Genomic DNA, 22,169 nt, shown 5'->3' with positions numbered 1-22,169 from the left:
TAAATAAATAAATATAGCCAATTGCAAATTCTTTCCTTATATTTCATTTATTACACTTATAAGGGTTCATAAATATATATATATTGTGTATTATATATATTGTGTATTATATATATTGCGTATTATGTATATTGTGTATTATATATATTGCGTATTATTATATGGATGCAATTTATAATTTTTTTTTTTCAAAATTATTATCCTCACCTAATATGCGAAGGTGTGTTAATATGTATATTATCAGAAGATATTAAAATGAATGCTTTTGAAAATTTTAAATAATTCATAAATAAAAATATATATCATATTCATCGTTGCATTTAAATGTAATAAATATGCAACGTACCTTTTAACGAATTATTATTTCCACTTTAACGAATTATTATTTCCACTTAACGAATTATTATCTCCATTTTAAAACTTGTACATATTTTCAATTAAGCTCAAACATTAGAAATAACTGATAATGTGTATTTTAATTTGAGTTCAATATTGTCATAAATAAAAAAAGCATCACACACACATATACACAAATGCAACATTAAAACAGAGTGCGCCACCTTTATCTTTTATTTCCATTTTACTTAATCTCTTTTCAAGTATAAAATTTTATATTCAAGCCTTTGATTATTTTTTTTTTTTTTTTTTTTTTTTTTTTTTACTTTATACTCTTTAAATCGCAATGTCAAATGTAAATGACCACATTGATGTTGAATGTCAAGAAAGTGATGATGAATATTTTGACCCCAAAAGTAAAGGAAATTATTCGGAAGAAGAAGAAGATGATGAAGATTTATTGAATGAGGAAGATGAAGATTTGATAGATGATAATGAAGAAACAGACTTAATGGATGATAATGATGAAGCAGAAGAGTATAACGAATTTTTTAATTATAAAAAAGATGAAGAAGTGAAAGAAGATGATATATTTAACGAAAATACATTATTATATGCTATTAAAACGAGAGAAGTGTTAGAACAAGATATTTTAGTATTATTTAGTAATATGCTAAAAAAAGAAACTATTTTAAGCAAAGATGTAAAAAGTAATATAGATGTAGAACCAGAAAGATTAAAAACAAATGAAAAAGAAGGAACCGGAAATGATAATAAACTTAATTTAAAAATAAAAAATAAAGAAGTATATAATTTTATATATAGTAAAATGAATCAAAATGATAATAAAAATATAGATAATAAAAGTACATATAATAATAAAAGGTCAGATGGAAAACGAACAAGTTTTAGTAGCACCGGATTAAATGATAGCACTTCTATTTTAAAAATGCCAAGTTTTCAAAATTTAGATAAAGAACATTATATATTAGACCCAAATATAATACAAATATTAAAAGATATTAATACATATTTAAAAAGAGAAAGAGAATATTTACATCGAAAAATAGGTACACACATAGATTCAACTTTTAAAAATCCAATGTATGTAACATTATATATTTATAATAATGCAGTATTAAAAGATATTATAATACAAGTTATAAATATTATTAGACATGATTTTGATAATGCTATTTATAAAGATATCGATGAAAATTTATTAATAAAAAATATTTTTATCTTAATAAATTATTTAACATCTAGACCAAGTAAAGAGTGGTTCGAATATTGGCATAAACATATGCCAACTTTTGGAAATAAAAAAGGAGAATATAATGTTTATAATTATTTACAAATAGAAAAAAATGATAGAAAAATTTATCGTAATGCATTAAAAAATGATATATATATAAAAGAGTTGCAAAAAAGATCAAATATTATAGAGGAATATCAAAAAGGATTGGAAAATCTAAAATATGTATTAAGTGATAAAAATTTTATAACTATTCTTAATGAATTTAGATATAATTGTCAGTTATTTATAGATGCAGATTATAGAGGTATTGAAGAAAATGAAAAGCTAATGGCTATGCAAAGAAAAGAAAATGAACTAATAGAAACCAAACGGGTTCTAAAAGAGGAATTACAATCTTATGCAGAAAATACATCTGATGAAAATGATCTAAGTGATGATAGTAATGATTCTAATTCAGAATATAATAAAAATGAAGAACCCAACGAAAATTTAAATGATTCTATTCCAGAAGAAGATACAAAAAAAAAAAATAACATTGTGAAAAAAAAAATAAAAAATATTAAAAAAAGAATAAATGAAATAAACGAAGAATTACATGATATATCAAACTTTTTTTTAGAAGACAAAAGAAAACGAGAAAAATTAACTCATGAATATAAAGAAAATATATATCTAATTAGAAATATATTATCACAATTATTAAGTATTCGAAATATGAAAGGAAATAAAGATATTAATTTAAACAATGTACATTATGCAATTTTACAACATGCGTTAGATAAACATAGTTCCTTAAATCTTATAATTGAAGAAATGATAAATTTATTTAAAAAAGAAATACAAAAATATCAAGATGAACAAAATATACATATTCCATATTTAAATCAAAATACTATGAAAGATATATGGGATTATGTTAGACTCTTTTATAATGTCATATGTTATATTGATCCTATTGATTTGGTAAAATCTTTAACTTATCAAAAAGAAAAAATAATAAATACTAAAAGAAATTCTGTAAATTTGGGTAATACAAAAATTGATGGAAATGCATCTAATATAATAGATGATAAAAATAAAAATGGAATCAAAATAAATAAAGGAGAAAAACGAAATAGCTTTTTAAAGACAAAAAAAAATAATCTTATGTTAACACATTTAGCAAGAATAAATCCATTATTAGCAAAACAAAAAATAAGAAAACCAAATGAAGAAAAACATATGAAAAAAAAAAAAAAAAGATATATAATTCGAAAAAATAAAATAGACTATTATGAAAGCATTTCTTTTGAAGATTTAACATTTGATATATTTTCGGAAGAGGGTTCTTTAAAAAAACATAATATTTTAGATATATTCGATTATACAAATTTGTATAAAATACAAGAATTTATAAATAATATTATCGGAATAAATGATGAGTTTGAAAATATTTATGATACATGTGAAACTAGCTATAATGATAATAGTCCCTTTAAATCAAATGAAGATGGAAATAATTCATTTAAAAATCAACAAAATATAAATCAAGAAAATTCTGAACATTTTAATTATTCATTAAAAGTATTTTTAAATATATGTATAAAGGATCTTAAAAGATGTATCACTGAATATTATAATAATGAATGGGACATAAAAATTATTTTGAATATTCATGCATGGATATTGACATATTATACAAATTATTATAAATATGAAAATAAAAAAAGATTATCAAATTCTAGAGAAAAAAATAATGTAAAAGCAAGAGGTAGTACATATAGTATAGAACAAAATGAATTAAAATATACAGATAAAAATAATAACAAATTTGAAGAAAAATCATCACCATTTATTTCTAGAATACAGATGGTTTTAGGAATGCAAATGTATATAGGAGATAATAGTATACACACTGAATTTTTATGTGATACTTTTGAGAGAATAATTAGAGAAGAAAAAATGAAAAAAAATACTAGTAAAATTATTTTATGCTGTTTAAGATGTTTATATGCTGATTTAAATTTATTAGATATACATGCATTGTCTACTGATGATAATGTAAAAGCAATTTGTAAATCATCTTTAAACACTTTTCTAAAAAGAAATATATTAAATAAATTAAGCTGGATTCTAAAAAATTATAAAATTATGAGTCATGAAAAAAATATTTTCATCTATTCTTTAAAATGTAGTTTATTAATTATACAGCTTTTGGAAAAATTAGGTGGAGTAACATATATAGTAAAAGAGAGTAAAAAAAAAATATATGATGATGAAGAAGGTGAAGAAAATGAGGAAAGCTATGATGAAAATGGATTAAATGGGAATGACCAAGAATATAATAGATTTAATGAGCCAATGGAAAAAATTTATGTTTCAAATTTAGTAGACGAAATATATAGTGGAAAAATAATAAACATATGTATGCAAATTTTAGATAATTTTAAAAAAAATCGTACATATATTAATGATCTAATTATAACATATTTTGAATATATAATAAAACATAAAGATAATGAATATAATTTTTTAATATTTTTTGATATTAAATATTTTTTAATTTTTAAAGATATAATAAATGATGAAGAATGTTATACTAATCCACATTATTATTGGATTGCATCTTTTTTTGAAAATATAATTTCATGTTTTTTTAAATTATGGGATAATAATAATTTTATTCCTATTGAATTATTTTTTTCTAAAGATGTTAATAAAACTATGTCTTCATTAATTAACGAAAATTATATGCTATCAATATTTAGCAATTATAATGAAGGTAATGATTCATATATTTATGAACATCTAACTAAAGGAATCGGAATAAATGACATCTTTATTCAAATGAATTCACGAAAAAGATTAGAAAGCTTACAATGGTCTAAAGAAGATATTCAAAATTTAAAATTATATTTTAACCAATTTAAACATATGCATAATTATTTATCTTTTCTTAGTGAAATGCTTAATAAACCAACAAACACAGTAAAAAATCAACTGATATATTTAAATTATATTGATAAACGTGGTAATGTTTTAAATTATCATGATTATGAATCTTTGCATAGTTCAGGTAGAAGCTCATCTCAAAGTTCAGATAGTGATTCTGAAAATGAGGAAAATATTAGACAAAAAAAAAAATATACAAAAAATAATGAAATAAATGAAGATGAACAAAATATAGATATTAATGATATTGAACAATATAATAAATCTAAAAAAAAACAACCATTACTTTTTACTATTTATAAATTAAAAAAATTAAATGAAAAACAAAATCAAGAACATAATTTAACAACAAATCAAATAAATTGTAATGTTGAAACTGTTTTAGAAGAAATGGTTGATATTTTACGTTCTTTATATGAATTAAAAAAATTGGCAAAAAATAAATATCTTTCTTCCAAAGCACATGTTTTTGATATACCATTAAGTATGTCATCTGATTTATTAGAACATCATTATTTTAAAAAATTATTAACATTACTTGGGTTCGTATATAATAATAATAGTGATGAATGGTTTTTAGATGACAATTTAGATGTAGATGTATTTAGACAAATTGTTCAAAAATTTGAAGAATTCCATGTTATACCAATTCAAGATTTACGAACCAGATTACTTCATCCATTATACAAAAAAAAAAAAACTAGCGAAAATGATAATTCACAAAATGAATATTCACCATCTGAAAATAAAAAAAATACAAAAGATGCAGAATCTACTAATGCTGATGAAGAAGATTATGATTTTTTATTTGAAAATGATCAAAATAAAGATTCTGAAATAAATATAGAAAATTCTCAAAATGAAGAAACATTACATAATATACCATTACCAAAACCAAAAGGAACTCTTGAGTTAATCAAATTGATGTATGAATTTTTTTCAAGTAATGATGAAAATTTTAGAATTTTTTTTATTAATTTAATTAATACTATATCAGATAAATTAAATTTATTATTTGATCATAAATTTAGAGAACAATTTGGTCAGACTATGTCTAACACAACAAGTTGTAATGTCGATCATGTTTATAGTAAAGAAAATTCTGAACAAAAAAATATAAATATTGAAAATTATAAAATATATCTTACCACAGATGAAAAAAATATTATTAAACAGTGTTATAATCTTGAAGCTTTAAAAACATTGTTAAAATATTTGGGTATATATATATATAATTTTGAAAAATTAATTATATATAAAAATATAATAAATGATGAAATTGTTTTAGATAGAATTAAAGTAATAAATAATTATAAAACGCTAGCTATACAAGATATAAAAAAAGCTATTGATGAAAAAGAAGAATTAATTGAACAAAAAAAAAAAAAAAAAAAAGAAAAAAAACCAACACCTGAACAAAAATTTGATTTTATCAAACGAGTATGTGAATATCTACATTTTAAATATGTAACATCAAAAATAAATAATTCAACTTATTTTAATGAAAATAATATTAATGATATATATTTTGGTGATGATAAATTATTAAATTTTATTTATGAGAAATTAAATTCTTGGAATAATAAAAGAAATAAAAAAAATGATGATCAAAATTTATGTCTTCGTATGACTGATCTTACACAGTGCATTACCATCCAAAATTCGCGAACCGACATTGCCGAAAGTGTCGATAATAATAATAATGATAATTTGGCTAGCTTGTACATACCATTTATTCAAAATATATGCACATCAATAAAAGGTGTGAATCAAAAAATACAAACCGAACAAACATCAAATGAAACAGCTAACGAAAAAGAGACAGAGGAAATTCACTGGATATGTTCAGAAATACATATAAAATGGATAAAGGCAATACTTAAAATTTTTTACAATATTTTATTTGATACGTCATATAATATTGTAGGAAAAATATTTGAAGAATATAAAAATATAAAGGAAATACTAAATGATACATCTTATGATTTCTTGGATACTAAAAATTATGATCAGGAATATGAAAAAATAGATTCGGAAATTATTTCACCAAATAGTCATATAAAAACAGATAATCAAATAAATCTAAAAACTGACATAGAAAAAAATCTACAGAATGAAAAAAATCAAGAATTGAACAATCGAATAGAAGAAAAATCATTACAAACATTGAATATAGATGTAGAGCATAACACCGCATTAGCTAATTCTAAAGAAAGGCCATTAAATATAGATGTAGAGCATAACACCGCATTAGCTAATTCTAAAGAAAGGCCATTAAATATAGATGTAGAGCATAACACCGCATTAGCTAATCATAAAGAAAGGCCATTAGATGTTGATAGTGATAATACGAGTCTCCGAAATAAACGGAAAATATGTGAAAATATTATGTTACAGGATTATGCACATCTTTTCAAAAAGATAAAACTTCAAAATTCTTATATAAATACATATAAAAAAAACAGAAAATTAGTTATTGCATCTTTACTTAACAATAAAAATATAGTACAATATAAAGAAACAGATATTATTAACAAAGTCAAACAGGTTGCCATAAAGGCTCGCCAAATGGCATCTACCGGGGTAAGCCATGCCTACTTGCCCACTTGCCCACTTGCCCATTTGCCTACTTGCCCACTTTGTCTACCTACCCACTTGCTTACATTGCCACATTTTCGTGCACTTCCTCTACACTAGTGTGCATGTTTCCGTTTTTCGAAACAACATGTTAATACAATTTTTAAATTAAATATTTATAGGATCTAAGAAAAAGATGGAAAACCCGAGAAGATGTAAAGACAATTCTTTTATTATAAGAGTTCGATAAACCAGTTCATAATTTCATCCCAAAAAATTACATTCACAATATGTTTTTATCACTAGGATTATTTTTTTTTAATTTTTTTTTTTTTTTGTTCATTTTAAAAATATTTTTATTTATATATGCTTATTGTTTTAGCATACAAAATTAAAAAATATAAATAAACTGAAAACCCAATAATCTTTTTTCAATATAATAATTTTCAATAAGTGTTCGTACTATATGCACATTAAGTTTTATATGAAAAAAAAAATTATATTTTTATATAATAAAAATTAAGCAGTCTTTACATATATATGATAATGATGATGTATATTTTGTTATTTATGATTTATGTGCTTCTTCTTTTTGTTTCCTTAATCTAATAATTGTTGATTTTGCTGCAACTGCTGCTGGGGTAGTTAAGCTCCATGCTCCTCCACATGTTTTTCTTTTGCATTTTTTGCATTCCCATATTCCAACACATGTTCTTTTTGTGGCGGTCTAAAATTTGGGAAAAAAAAAAAAAAACATAGAAACATATGGAAATGTATGGAAGTATCATAGAAACGTATGGAAACATGGAAGCATAAACGGAATGGGCCAAACATTGTCATTTTATTTTTCCATAATCTTTACCTTTCCGCAAAAAGAGCATAGATATTTTGCATGTTGCATTAATTCTATTTTTTTTATTTGTTTACGGAGGGAAGATCCGTATCTTGTTCCGTATTTCCCAGTTAAACCGACCTAATAAAAGAGACAAAAAAAGGTTAGATAAATAATAAAATGATATAAAATCTGTATAATTATAACATAAATTTGGAAAATAACTTTGGCGTGATAAAATAGGGGTGTTATTATTTCTACATATATATATATTTCCGTTTCAATAATTTGATTTAAATTTAAAAACTTGTATTAATAAATTATTTTATTCAAATATATTGGGAAATATATATATATCCATATTTATTATTTCGATAGCTTATTTATAAAATATATACAAGAGTATAATAAATATCTCTATCAACATTTTTAGTTTATGCCTTTTTTTAACTGAACTGTAATTTTAATGATATATATTTTTTTTTTTTTTTTCATTATTTCTTGTTTTTCCATTTAAACGCCTGTTTTCCTTTAATTTTTATTTATTAGTAATTTGTTCTCACCTTTTTAGTTCTTCTTGACATTTTTAAATATTATTAAAATAAGAATATGATTATACTTTTTTTTATTTTTACTTTAATTTTCTGTAATTTTAAAATTACTAATGTTTATTGAAAAAAAATTTTGTTCTCTACTTAAATTTAAAAAAAAATAATTTCGATTATTAAAGAAAAAAAAAAAGAAAAAAATATATGCAATTTTATTCAAGTTCCTTAATTATTTTCACATGTATATTATTATATGCATAATTTATTTGGATTGCTATATTTTTATTTTGGTATATATATAATTTTTAATTGCTATAAAAAAATATATCAATAAAAAACCCCTTTACCCTCTTAAATCAGCATATATATTTTAGGGCCTTCGAAAAAATTGCTAAAAGGCGGGTAATAAATATTATGTATATGTATGCATATATTTATGCATATATTATTATATATTATTTATGCATATATATATTATATATTATTATGCATATATATATATTATATATTATGTATGCATATTTATTTATTTCCTTGCAAATATCTCATAATTTTTCTATATTTCCGCTTTTATTTTGATTTTTTTTGTTGTATAATTTAAGTAAATACAAGTTCCATTACAAAATCGTTATGTTTTAGGTTAAACGTTTTCCACAAAAAAAAAAAATAATAAATAAATAATGAATAATTGAATAAATGAATGAACAATTGAATAATTGAACAATTGAATGAATGAACAATTAATACATGTAAGGTATATAGAGTATTTTTCCTCACGTTTTATTTTTATTAATAATATATAAAATAGCTATGAAATAAAGCTTGTAAGTTTATCCCTCCAATTTGAAAGAAAAATAATATTTATTTTTGTACCTTTTTCGCATATTTTCCCTTTTCTTTTTTTATTTTGTTCTACATTAATTCACACTTATTATCAAACAAAATTATCGTTATAAAAAAATATATACATACATAGCCATCTCAAAAAATCGATATTCTCACTTTTGTTTGATTATATATATGATGGAATAAAATATGACGCAATAAAATATGATGGAATATAAGTATTTTATTGGGTAGCCCATAAAAATAAAGCGAAAATGATAAGGTCTTAACAATGACCATAGTATAACAGTAATATTAACAACCTCTGTAACTATATTAATTGTGATAACTAAAAATTCGCTTCTTTTTTTTTTATTATAAAATTTTATTTTATTCTTTAAAAAAGAGAAAACGTGTGTATATATATACAGAGTGTATACACATGTATTAACCCTCTCAAAGGATATAAACAATGTACACAATTGATATAAATACAATTAATTATTCTTTTGAAATCTAAGATTTTTAAAAATAATGTTACTTAAAAAAATAAAAAATAATAATAGTATATAGTTTACATTGATCAAATCATTTATGTACTTATTTTATACAATAAAACTTTTGCAACATTATGCATATATACACATACATGCATACAATACATATGTAAGGGGGAAAAATGTTTTATTAATATATCGTTCCTAACAAGTATATCTGTTTAATTTTGCTTATCGTCTTCTAATCACATTTACTACAAATTCATTACATTTCATACGAATTCCCATTCTTATATAAACAATTGAAAAATAATCTTTAACCTCTTTTCAATTTTATATATAATTACAATCAAATGTTTGATTTTTAAATTTCACAATTATGTGCTGAGACCCTGTTATTACATCTCAGCTATTTATAATTCGAATTATTAATCATAACTATAATTTTTGTGTTTGTATTCTCCAAATATTTAATAGGAGCCAACAAATATATTATTGATCGGAATAAATACTAATTTTATTGTATATCCAATAAGTCCCATAATTAAAAATCCAATCGTACATGCACATACAATATTTGTATATTCCTTTTTACTTGGTTTTGTACATTTTCTTACTAATCTAACACTATCATTCACAAAATCATGAATGCTGGTTACAATATATCCAATCGGGTGTTCTTCATCGGTTACGAATTCGGGAATTTTAACGTTGTTCAACATTTTTCTTAATAAAAAGTGGTAAAACAAATATTACTAAAAAAAATTTATTCTGCAATGTGGTGATAAAGAAAAATTAGTTCATATATATTTTATATGAATTAAATTGTATCATTTACATATATTTACATGAATTAAACTGTAGCATTTACATATATTTATATGAATTAAACTGTAGCATTTACATATATTTATATACTTTATTAAAATCAGGATAATATAATATAAAATAATAAACAAGCTCAAACAATCTTGGATAAGAAACAAAAATATAATATATGGATATTTTTTTTTTATTAATATATTTTTATAAGTAGCTTACTTAGAACTATTTCATTAAGATTGTATTGCAATATGTTTTTCAATAAAATTATAAAAAAAAAAAAAATAAAAATAAGCAAGTAAATACAAAGCAAATAAATAAATAAGCAAAAATAAAAGAAAAGTGAGTGGAAAAAAATTAAATAAAAATTATGCCATTATATTTACAAATTATACAATATAAGTATTACTAAAAATAATTAGCACAAAATATTAATTATTGTGATGACAATAAAAATGCATATATGCTCATGGGAAAATTATTTTTTTTTTAAATATATAATAATATTATTTTCTCGTTTAGTGATAAGTATTTAGTTTGTGCTCATGTATTATTATTTAGGAGGATTCGCATAAATATTATACGATTAGATTATAGTATATATTTAATTGTATATACATGCGTTATTTTGAGTGCTTGTTTTTATTCACAAAATATTACATAAATAGTTTATTTGTATACACATATTACATTATTATATATTTTTTTAATTTGCTATATTATTTTCATATAATTTTATAATGTGTGTTTTTTTTTTTTTTTTTTTTTTCACTTCCTTATAAGACCTTTATATAATCACACTTTTAAGTACTAATAATGAAACAAGAGGATGTATATAATTATAATTATAATTAGATTTATACATATGCAAGTATAATATATATAATAATGTCTGTAAACTAATTCAATAAATCTTATTTTTGTATTTTTTCAAAATAGTATAAAAACCAAATTAAAGATATGGGGAATTATTATTATAGAGTTATATATTTTTAATTTACACCCTAATTACACTATTTTAAAACATTCAAAAATAAAAGATATATAATATCCCTTTTAAAATTTTGATTTTTTTTTTTTTTTTTTTTTTTTTTGTTAAATTACCTTACTGTTCATAAAAATGTACGTCCAAATTTTAAATATAAGGATAATTGTATGACCATTTGGCTATTTAAAACAAAAAAAAGTAACAAAAAATAGCCATCAGAAATCGTTGTATATATTGTGTGCATGGATATCAGAGGGATAATATATAATGGCTAATTTAAGAGATGAAAATATGATATTGGTATATTATATACATACAAAATATAAAATTTTGTGTAAATTTATAGTTTTTTAAAAAGTATTTTAATTCCTCTTAGTATGTACAAAAACATAATTTTGGTTATCCCTTTAAACTGTAGTTATAAATCAAAGAGAAAGTGGACATGCTAATGCGAATGCAAATGCATATTATACTAGTATGTATATGTACAAAGGAAACACCATGATAGTGTGTATATGCTTCTCCTATAAAATGTCACGAATTATGAGTTGTTAATAAGTGTTAAATATCACGTTTATATTTTAATATCTTCAATGAATGGATTTTCAAAAACATAGTTTAAAAGAATATGAAATAAAGATAACCTTATTAAAAACTATACATGATTTTTCCCCCCTTTATTTTTACTTTTTTTTTTTTTATTAAAATGTAACATTAATGCAAACAACGGGGATAGGAAAAAACACAATTTTAAATTATGCACGTAGAGAGGTAGCCATTTGTGTATAAATATGGTTTACGCATTAATTCTGTAAATGTATAACTTGGGAAATCTTTAAAAACAAAGTATATTTTATGTACCACATTATATAAATAAATATATATATGTATATAATTTCTAAAATTGTATTAATTTTTTTTTTTTTATCTTAACAAGATAATATTAATAAATGTGGGGAAAATTAACAAACATAGTATTTACATATATGCCTACGAATATGGGTAGTACATAGCCTAGGTACCCAATTATATAATTAAAAAAATTATATAGCTATGAAATTCATATAAAAAATAGCAATTTTCATAATGCCCCCCTTTAATCTTGCTTAATATTTTATTGTAGTATTATTATATGGATATAATATATACATATGCATATGTATGTAATATAATATATGTAATATGATATATGTAATATAATATATATAATAGGTACTTATATCTACAGCTACATTTTTTATTTTATGGGTGTTCATCTTATAGTTGAGAATAAGGAGTGAATGTACTATTGTGGTATATCAAAAAAAAGTATATGTTATAATAATAGCTATGAAGAATGAAAAAAAAAAAAAAAAAAATCACCATTAATTATATATAGGTGAATATATAAATAAAAAAATATATATATACAATAATTCAATGCAAAATGTTAAAATTACTGCAGTTAAGCTAAAATATTACGAAATACGAAAAAAAAATGAAATTTTAAATATATATATATTTTTTTTTTCTTTTTTAACGAAATTATAAATCAGAGAAAGGAAAAAAACAATTAAAGTGTATATAGGGAACAAAAAATAATTTTAAAAGAATTTTCAATTGAAACATATATATAATTAGTGAATATTATATAATACCGTTTTTTTCCCAATATATATATTTTTTTTTTACAATTTTGTATATAACTATATATTTTGCAGTAAAATCCCTTTATTTTTTCTTTCGTATTTTTCAAAATTTCTACGTTTTTAAATTTCATACACGCTTTGTAAGCATAAGAAATATTTTAATAGTATATATAAGAATAATAATTATTATTATACTTATTGTTTACATTTTAAGTAAAAAGATAGATAGCTAAATAAAATAAAGAAAGACGAAAATGGCTGCAATAGATCATAATGTTCAAGATGAGTTAGTAGATTACGAAGATGATGATAACATGTTAGATAATAAGGATGTCAAAGGTGACATCGGAGGTAACCTTTTAAACAACAATAATAAAGGAGTTAATGACAGTGGTGCTATGAGAGGTAGTTATGCTACTGTTCATACTGGAGGGTTTAAAGATTTTTTTTTAAAACCAGAATTATTAAGAGCAATTAGCGAAAGTGGATTTGAACATCCATCTGAGGTACAACAAGAAACTATACCAGCAGCAATAACAGGTAATAATTTGCATATTAAAAATTGGGAAGAAAAAAAAAAAAATATATATATGTATACACTTACTTACTGAATCACTTCATAATTAATATTTTTTTTTTTCCCCAAAGGTACCGATATTTTATGTCAAGCAAAGAGTGGTATGGGAAAAACTGCTGTTTTCGTTTTATCAATTTTACAACAACTTGAAACTAATGATAGCAAAGATATAAAAGAAGAAAAGGATATGAACAATGCTAATGGAGATATGAATCAGAATAGCGGTTCTCAAAATAAATATGTTAGATGTTTAGGTATAGCACATACTCGTGAATTAGCTTATCAAATAAAAAACGAATTTGATAGATTTAGCAAATATTTAAAAAATGTTAGATGTGAAGTTGTTTATGGTGGTATATCTATGAATAAGCATGTAGTCTTATTCAAAGGAAATAATATACCTCATATAATTATTGGTACACCTGGTCGTATATTAGCATTAATTAGAGAAAAATATATGTTAACAGATAAGATTCAACATTTTGTTTTAGATGAATGTGATAAATGTTTAGAAAGATTAGATATGAGAGGGGATGTACAGAAAATTTTTATTTCTACTCCTTTAAAAAAACAAGTTATGTTTTTTTCAGCAACTATGGCAAAAGAAATGAGAGATGTATGCAAAAAGTTTTTACAAAACCCTGTAGAAATATTTATTGATGATGAAGCTAAGTTAAAATTACACGGGCTATTACAACATTATGTTAAATTACAAGAAAAAGATAAAACAAGAAAATTAATAGAAATATTAGATGCTTTAGAATTTAATCAAGTTATAATTTTTGTTAAATCTGTTACAAGAGCTATCACACTAGACAAATTATTAACAGAGTGCAATTTCCCATCCATATCTATACATGGTGGTTTAAATCAAGAAGAAAGAATTGAAAGATATGATAAATTTAAAAAGTTTGAAAACAGAATATTAGTATCCACTGATTTATTTGGAAGAGGTATTGATATTGAAAGAATAAACATCGTTATTAATTATGATATGCCAGAAAATTCAGATTCTTATTTACACAGAGTTGGAAGAGCTGGAAGATTTGGTACAAAAGGTTTAGCTATTACTTTTGTATCTTCTCAAGAAGATACATTAGCCTTAAATGAAGTACAAACCAGATTTGAGGTAGCTATTTCTGAAATGCCAAATAAAATAGATTGTAACGAATATATTAACCAGTAAGGTCATTTTTATAGCTAGCTAGTGAAAAAATAAATACTTGTAAATAATTTAATGAATATATACTATGTATACATACATAGGCCATATACACATAAGCACGGTATAGTAATATACGAAACTGTGTGCGAATTATATTGCGATGAATTGGTATGCATTAATATATGCACAATTTTCTAGTTATGTATGTTCTCTATATATACATATGTACGCAAATATAAACACACATATGCATACGAAAATGTGTGTTTACGGCCGCATAAAATATTCTACAAAAAATAATGTAATGTAATTAAATTTTTAAAACAAATTTTTGAAATGTTTAAGGTATTTTTTTCAAATTTTAAAAAGTAAATATCCTTGAGGTTGAATAACCCTGAGAGACATAAATTATAGCCAAAAAAAAAAAAAAATTAATTATACAAAATTGTATGATCAGAAAAAAAAAGTTTTTAGCTATTCAAAAAAAAAAAAAAAAAAAAAAAACATATATATACATGCATAGTCATACAAAGAAACATATTATAGTTTACATGTGCATACAAAATGTTCATTTATGCATTGAATGGCTATTTCTTTTTTTTTTTTTTTTTTTATATATATTTTTATTTTTACTTATATATTTTATATGTGCAAACATTTACTAAAACAACTTATTTTAAAAATTCTATGAATAATTATACATAATGTTTATACAAGACTTAAGTAGTTAGACAATTTTTAGGGAATACAAATAAATTTGTTAAGTATATTATAACATTTTTTTAAATATAATGATATCAAAATATCCTCAAAAAATAGTAATTTATCTTTTGATGAATTATTAAACATTTTAAAATGTAGTAGTAATATATTTCGAGAGCTTTTTAATTTTTGTGTGCAATCTATTTTTTTTATCAAATAAATATAAAATGATCAGAACTTATCTCATATATAAATCTGGTGGATTAGTTAAAAATTTAAAGAAAAGAAATAAAAATTCAAGTTTTTTTACAATGCTAGTATAATTTATATGATAATATGATAATATAAAAATACGAAACCCAAGTTTTGATAGCACTAGATCAGTTATCCAAATATTACCCATATATTTTTTTGGCGTTTGTCTGATATACTATCAAAGTTAATTTTCTTTGTTAATATAATTTGAGTATATGTAAACATTTTGTAACAATTCATTCAAATCGAAAAATACACTCATTTTATTTGTTTATCTTTAATACATGATCCAGTTTAAAATCATATTTCCATTAATTTTGTTAGAAGAGTCTTGCTATGGTTATTCAAAAATATTTTATTGATATATGCTTAATATGTAGAACCAAATTCCATGGCCATAAATGTGGTGAATAATAAAGAGGATATATCCTTTTTTCAAATTAATGAAGCAGTTTTTTGGATAATATCGAATTAAAAAATGGTGTAGACAATTTTAATAATAATTATATTTCTAAAAAAATATAAAGAAAGAAAAAAATTTATATACCATCGGCTTTTCTTAAAGATAACAAAACAATGGATAATTGCAACCCCAATTTATATCATGAGATCAAGAGAAAAAAAACTAAATCGAAGCTTTTATTGCAAACATTTGAAAAAAATATTACAAAAATAAATATAATGATATTTAACAATATTAAATAAAAATTCTGATATAACAAAGATAGAGAAAATACCAAGTGTTATTATAGTAGTGGCTTATGTAGTGATTAAACTGGTGTTACAAATTTTATTATTCATGAAGAATATAATAATAATTGTTCATTATATATAAGTAATAGTTTTAAAATGAATATTTTAATAATTCTATCAATAATATTATTAGCTATATTTTTAATTAAATGTGTGTATGGCTAGGGGTAAAATGTTGTCACACACACACACATACATATAATATGTAATTTTTTAAATGCTTTTAAAATAATGTTATTTTAATATTTATTTTTTTTCTTCATATTTTTGTATTTATATATTATGATTAATTTTATTCTTTCCGTATGTTTAGTATCTCTTTATATTCATTTTTTTTTTGTATTAACAAAATACCTCATTTTATTTGCACATACTCGATTTACTTACATATACAGCATGGTTAAAGAACAAGCATAAAAGCAATAAAAGTGGTAGCCATATTTAAAAAAAAATTGTATATGGATAATTAAAAAGCTTTTAAATATTTCTTTTTTTAGTAATAATTTAATAGCCATATTTTTATCTTTTTTTTTTGTTAAATATTTTCATAAAAAAGAATGTACACATTTCACAACCATCAATATGTTAGCTAATTTTTTCCTTTTTTTTTTTTTTTATGTATACTAGAAGTTGTCTTGAGTACAGAATATAAAAAGTGAAATGAAAGGATAAGAGTGTGTGCAATTTATTGGGGAAGCAAAGGTTCTTTCGGTTTTATAATGCACACACATAAAAAGGCGAAAAGAGTTGTATGAATTTCAAAGGGAAATAATACTTCAAAATATTATTTTCTCATCAAATATTATCTTCGTATTATTATATAGCAAATGTATAATATATATTTTTTATTTTGAAAGGTGTACAAAATAGTGTGTGTGTTTTTTTTTGGCTATGCTTTTTTTGTTAGGCTATGTTTTTTTTTTTTTTTTTTGATTTCCTCATTGTTATGATACGTATGCTTATGGACATACAACCATATGCATATGGTAATTTTAGAAAAATAGTTTTATATTATTGTTGTATATGCATATGGTCATTTTAGAAAAATAGTTTTGTATTATTGTTAGATATATATCATATATTATGAGGATAATTAGCACATGTTACCCCAATTGTATAGCTTTTCCTTAGATAATGAAAATATGCTCTTAAATTCGAAAACCTCATCATTTATATACACACATAAAGACCTGACTATCTGATAGAACCTGTCAAAGTTAACAAAATTGTGGAAAATGTTTCCAAGGGTAAAATACAGATTTGAGAAAACAGAAAGTTCAAATTCCGAGGAAAATATTGATAATCATCAAAATAATAAAAATGGGAAATTATTGGAACATGAACATATATCCATGAAAAAAATAAGGAATGTATTATATGACGAAGCAATGAATTATAGTGAAATAAATACATATTATAAAAGTTCAAATATTCACAATTATAATAATATGAATGCATATATAAATTATATAAAAAAATCGAACTATACAAGAAGTTATGAACAAGAAAATATTTATAATGAAGCATTACTTTTGTATAATAATCGAAATACCTATATAAGAAATGCATATAGAAATGATGAATATTTAGATATTAAAAGAAATTTAAAAAAAGGAGAATATTTTGGAGATAATGATGAAGATTATTTATTTGATGAAACAAATGACACCAATAAAATAAGCAAACAGAAAGATGCAGATGCAGATGCAGATGGATACGATGTGGGAAATACAGACAATAATGAATTTGGTAAAAACAATTTAACAAAAAAAAGAATTGAATATGAGCATTTATATAAAGAACGGAAAAAAGAACGTGCTATGAAATTTGCTGAAAAATATGGAGATTTATTTTATGATGAAAAAGATAAAATAATAAATGACAATGGTGATTTGAATGATAAGCAAAATAATCATATGGGATATATTACATCTGGTAATGGACATATTCAAAAAAATAATAAAAATCAAGCAAGTTCTACTAATATATTAGATGATTTACTTGAGTTACATAGTATGGAAAATACAGGAAGTTTTTGTGATGAAAAAGAAACAAATTTTTTAGAAACATTAGTTAAATTAAGATATACACCTGAACAAATATCTAAATTAAGTGATTTATTTGAAAATCCTAGAACCTTAAAAAATGTAAATATAAATTTATTAAAATGGCTAGATATGCAATTAAATAAAGGTTATTGGCTTGAAAGAATTTCACTATTTTTATTAGGATTAGCAATATCTATAGGAGTTGGAAATATTGAAACAATATGGATATTGATGACAACATGGCATGGTGTTGTATTTTTATTACCTTATGTATTATGCTACATGTTTGTATGTCATCCAATTTTAATGTTTGAATTATATAGTGGACAATTAGTTAGAAATTCATCACCTTTTATATTTTATAAATTATTAAAACCATGTGCATCTATTGGATTTGTAGCTTTATTTTTATGTCTATTAAGTAGCTATATTCATACATATAGGACAGCAGCAGAATATCTTATATATTTGATAAATTCCTTTAAACATGATTTGCCTTGGAAATTGACTCAAAATGAAATAGATTTTTGTACCCAAATTAAAAATGATGCTATTACTTGTTTAAAACATAGACCATTATGTTTATTTTCAAAATCAATTTCTTCTTGTGTACCTAATAATATAGGAAAAGCTTTTTTAATTTACCATGATAAATTTTTTCCAAGCAATGACAAATATACATTTTTATTAAATTTAAATAAAAAAAAAAATTCCATTAATATTTTTTCAAATTCAGATTCATATATCGATAAAGATAGTTTCGTTTTTTTATTATTTTGTAATCTTTTGGCAACATTTTTCCAGTTACTTGGTATGACAAATTTTGCTTTTTCAGTTGCCCTTGTTCTTTTGCTTTTAGGATTTTTATCAATCACAAAATTTATAGCTCTTTTCAATTTAAGTAGTGTCATGGAAGCCTACTTTTATATTCTAAGTAAGTTCAATGCAGCCCATCTCGTATCAAACCCGTCTCGTATCCAGCCTATATCTTATATAATGTGAAACATCCAACTCGCCTCTCATATGTTGCTGTGTATACACTGCGCTATGTATATTATCTTTTGCAGAAATGTGGAATTTTTCGTATCTTTATACGTATTCATCTATATGGTCTCAATGCATGATGTATGCTCTTTATGAGATGTCAATTGGAATGGGTATTTATTCTTCGCTTGCTACAAAAACGAGGTATAGAATATTTGGAAAAAAAAAAGGGCAAATTTTACAGCTTCAATTTTATTTTATTATAAATTTTTTTCACTTCCCTTTTCAGAATTGGATCGAATTTGGCTTTTGATGGACAAGCTATTGTCGTTGGAAATTCTGTTATTTCCATCCTTGTGTTTTTTTCAGCCGGTATGCAAATCTTATGCATGGAATTTTTTCCACTTCATTTTTTCCACTTCATTTTTCCACTTCATTTTATTTCAATTTACTTTTCCTCCCCTTTTCAATTCAGTGGCAATTATTGGGTTTACATCCAAAATAATGAAATCCAGTTTTGTTGAAATTCTTGAATTTTCGAGGAAAGATTGTTCGTTTATTCTTTTTCCAGTTGGATTTTCGAATTTACAAAGGACAGAGGTAAAAATGTTGATAAAAAAAAAAAAAAAAAAAAAAATGAAAACTAGATTGAATATGTTGCTACTTATGTTTGTAAAATTAATGGGGACCAAGTTAGCAATACATATTTGGGTATATATATATTTCTCATTTTGTTCACATTTATTTTTATAGAAAACGTTATGTATGCTATACTATGGATCTTATACAATACTATCATGTGCTACACTCGCTATCCAACGAGAAGTTTTTATTATATCCATGAAAGATTTCAAATTCAGCAAAAATATTAATAAAAGAACATTAGTTTTGATATTTACATTATTATTTTTTGTTTTTTCCTTTTTTATATCTACAAAAAATTCAAAAGACATTATTTGGTTTTTATCGTTTACAATTTCGGATAATGGAAGAATTCTAGTTGCACTTTTGATATGCATTGTTTTAGGATGGGTATATAATATTGAATACCAGTACAAGCGGCTAACTTCGAGAAGTAAGCTTTTTGACATGTTCTAAATATACGTATAATTTAATGTGTACGTGCTTTATTTTATGATTATATGCTTTATTTTATGATTATATGTTTTATTTTATGATTTTTTCCGATTTTTTCCGATTTTTTCCGATTTTTCCGATTTGATTGAGCAGGTGTGTTGGCATTCAATATTACATACTGGATTCTAAATATTTTTTTCAGTATTTTATTTAACTACTTACCTTACCATGTATATATATTATATATCGTCAGACTTGTAATTTTTATGTTTAGTACATGTATTTCTATTACTATGTTAAAATCTCAAATAAATGAAATGAAAGGTCAGCAAAAACAGATGCACAGCAATCTAACATATAACGTAAGTGTCGAAAAAGGAAAACAGCTAATTATAAAAATGCCACTTAAAATGTGTTATTCTACTAATGCCCACTTAAATTGTGTTACTCTACTAGTGCCCACTTAAATTGTGTTATTTTATTTTTAGGAAATGCTATACATTTTGTATTTAGGAAATATAGAATGTCTAAGAAAAGAAATTCAGAGAATAATAAGTGGAAACGCAATAATAGGAAATATAACTATGATGTGGTCTATTTGTATAAAATATATTGGTACATCTATTTTATTATCAGCTTTCATTGAATATGTGGATGGTGTTTTTTATAGCACAGAATTAAGAATGAAAATCCATGATATACATTATGGGTGGGTCATTTTTGCCATTTTCGTTTGGGTTCTCATTTTCCTTTTTTTATTTTTATTCCCTATGTTTACAAAGGTAACTAATAAAAATGAGACTCATTATTTGCCACTTATACGAAAAATGCGCATGTGCATGTGCATACGCATTATTTATGTACATGTAGATATACATTATTTATGTACAGTTGCATACACATTATTTACGTACATGGCCTTCTTTTCTTTTTTATAGACATTTGAAAACATGTTTATCAATAAAGACTATTTTGTAAGTTTCAGTTTATTACCTTCGAAGCCATTAACCAAAATACACCGTTTCAATATTTTTTCATATTTTTATGAATTTGGAAATTCAAGCAAAAAAAAAAAGAATAAAAAAAAACGAAACACTATATGTTGTACATAACTTTTGTTTTTTTTCATTTCTTTTTTTACATTTATTTAATTAAAAAATCTTTGCTTTCTCATAATCATTATTTATAAATATGAATAGAATAAAATTCTTTAAATCTTTTAAAAAAAACAAAAAATATTTTTAATTATTTTGTGTTCATTTTTTATGGTTTTTTTTTTTTTTTGATATTTGTACTACTTGTCTTAGTTTGGGTATATATATGTCTATTTTTTAAAACAACATTTTAAATCCAATTTTATTTATAA

At 22.6% G+C, this 22,169-nt stretch overlaps 5 protein-coding genes across 5 annotated transcripts; 3 read left to right on the top strand and 2 right to left on the bottom strand.

The window, feature by feature from the left end:
• Positions 1-682: 682 nt before the first annotated feature.
• Positions 683-7,341, top strand: PY17X_0307700 (conserved Plasmodium protein, unknown function; the record flags this gene model as incomplete). Its single annotated transcript, XM_022954954.2, has 2 exons — positions 683-7,108; positions 7,285-7,341. The coding sequence occupies 2 exons, from the start codon at positions 683-685 to the stop codon at positions 7,339-7,341; spliced, it is 6,483 nt and encodes a 2,160-aa protein (XP_022811450.2).
• A 329-nt stretch (positions 7,342-7,670) lies between these two features.
• Positions 7,671-8,518, bottom strand: PY17X_0307600 (60S ribosomal protein L37ae, putative; the record flags this gene model as incomplete). The annotated part of the gene is made up of 3 exons (XM_022954952.1): positions 7,671-7,829; positions 7,965-8,075; positions 8,498-8,518. 3 exons carry the CDS (start codon positions 8,516-8,518, stop codon positions 7,671-7,673), a joined length of 291 nt encoding a protein of 96 aa, XP_022811449.1.
• A 1,756-nt stretch (positions 8,519-10,274) lies between these two features.
• Positions 10,275-10,526, bottom strand: PY17X_0307500 (protein translocase SEC61 complex subunit gamma; the record flags this gene model as incomplete). The annotated part of the gene is made up of 1 exon (XM_723486.1): positions 10,275-10,526. The coding sequence occupies one exon, from the start codon at positions 10,524-10,526 to the stop codon at positions 10,275-10,277; it is 252 nt and encodes an 83-aa protein (XP_728579.1).
• Positions 10,527-13,496: 2,970 nt separating this feature from the next.
• PY17X_0307400 (ATP-dependent RNA helicase UAP56, putative) lies at positions 13,497-15,005 on the top strand (the record flags this gene model as incomplete). The annotated part of the gene is made up of 2 exons (XM_726083.2): positions 13,497-13,782; positions 13,891-15,005. The coding sequence occupies 2 exons, from the start codon at positions 13,497-13,499 to the stop codon at positions 15,003-15,005; spliced, it is 1,401 nt and encodes a 466-aa protein (XP_731176.2).
• Positions 15,006-17,929: 2,924 nt separating this feature from the next.
• PY17X_0307300 (transporter, putative) lies at positions 17,930-21,915 on the top strand (the record flags this gene model as incomplete). Its single annotated transcript, XM_022954951.1, has 8 exons — positions 17,930-19,676; positions 19,810-19,930; positions 20,016-20,098; positions 20,202-20,326; positions 20,480-20,801; positions 20,957-21,165; positions 21,292-21,585; positions 21,742-21,915. 8 exons carry the CDS (start codon positions 17,930-17,932, stop codon positions 21,913-21,915), a joined length of 3,075 nt encoding a protein of 1,024 aa, XP_022811448.1.
• Positions 21,916-22,169: the final 254 nt, after the last annotated feature.

Source organism: Plasmodium yoelii, assembly GCF_900002385.2.
Source record: "Plasmodium yoelii strain 17X genome assembly, chromosome: 3".
NCBI lineage: Eukaryota > Apicomplexa > Aconoidasida > Haemosporida > Plasmodiidae > Plasmodium > Plasmodium yoelii.
The sequence above is the reverse complement of the archived record's forward strand: the minus strand, read 5'-3'. Positions and strand labels throughout refer to the sequence as shown.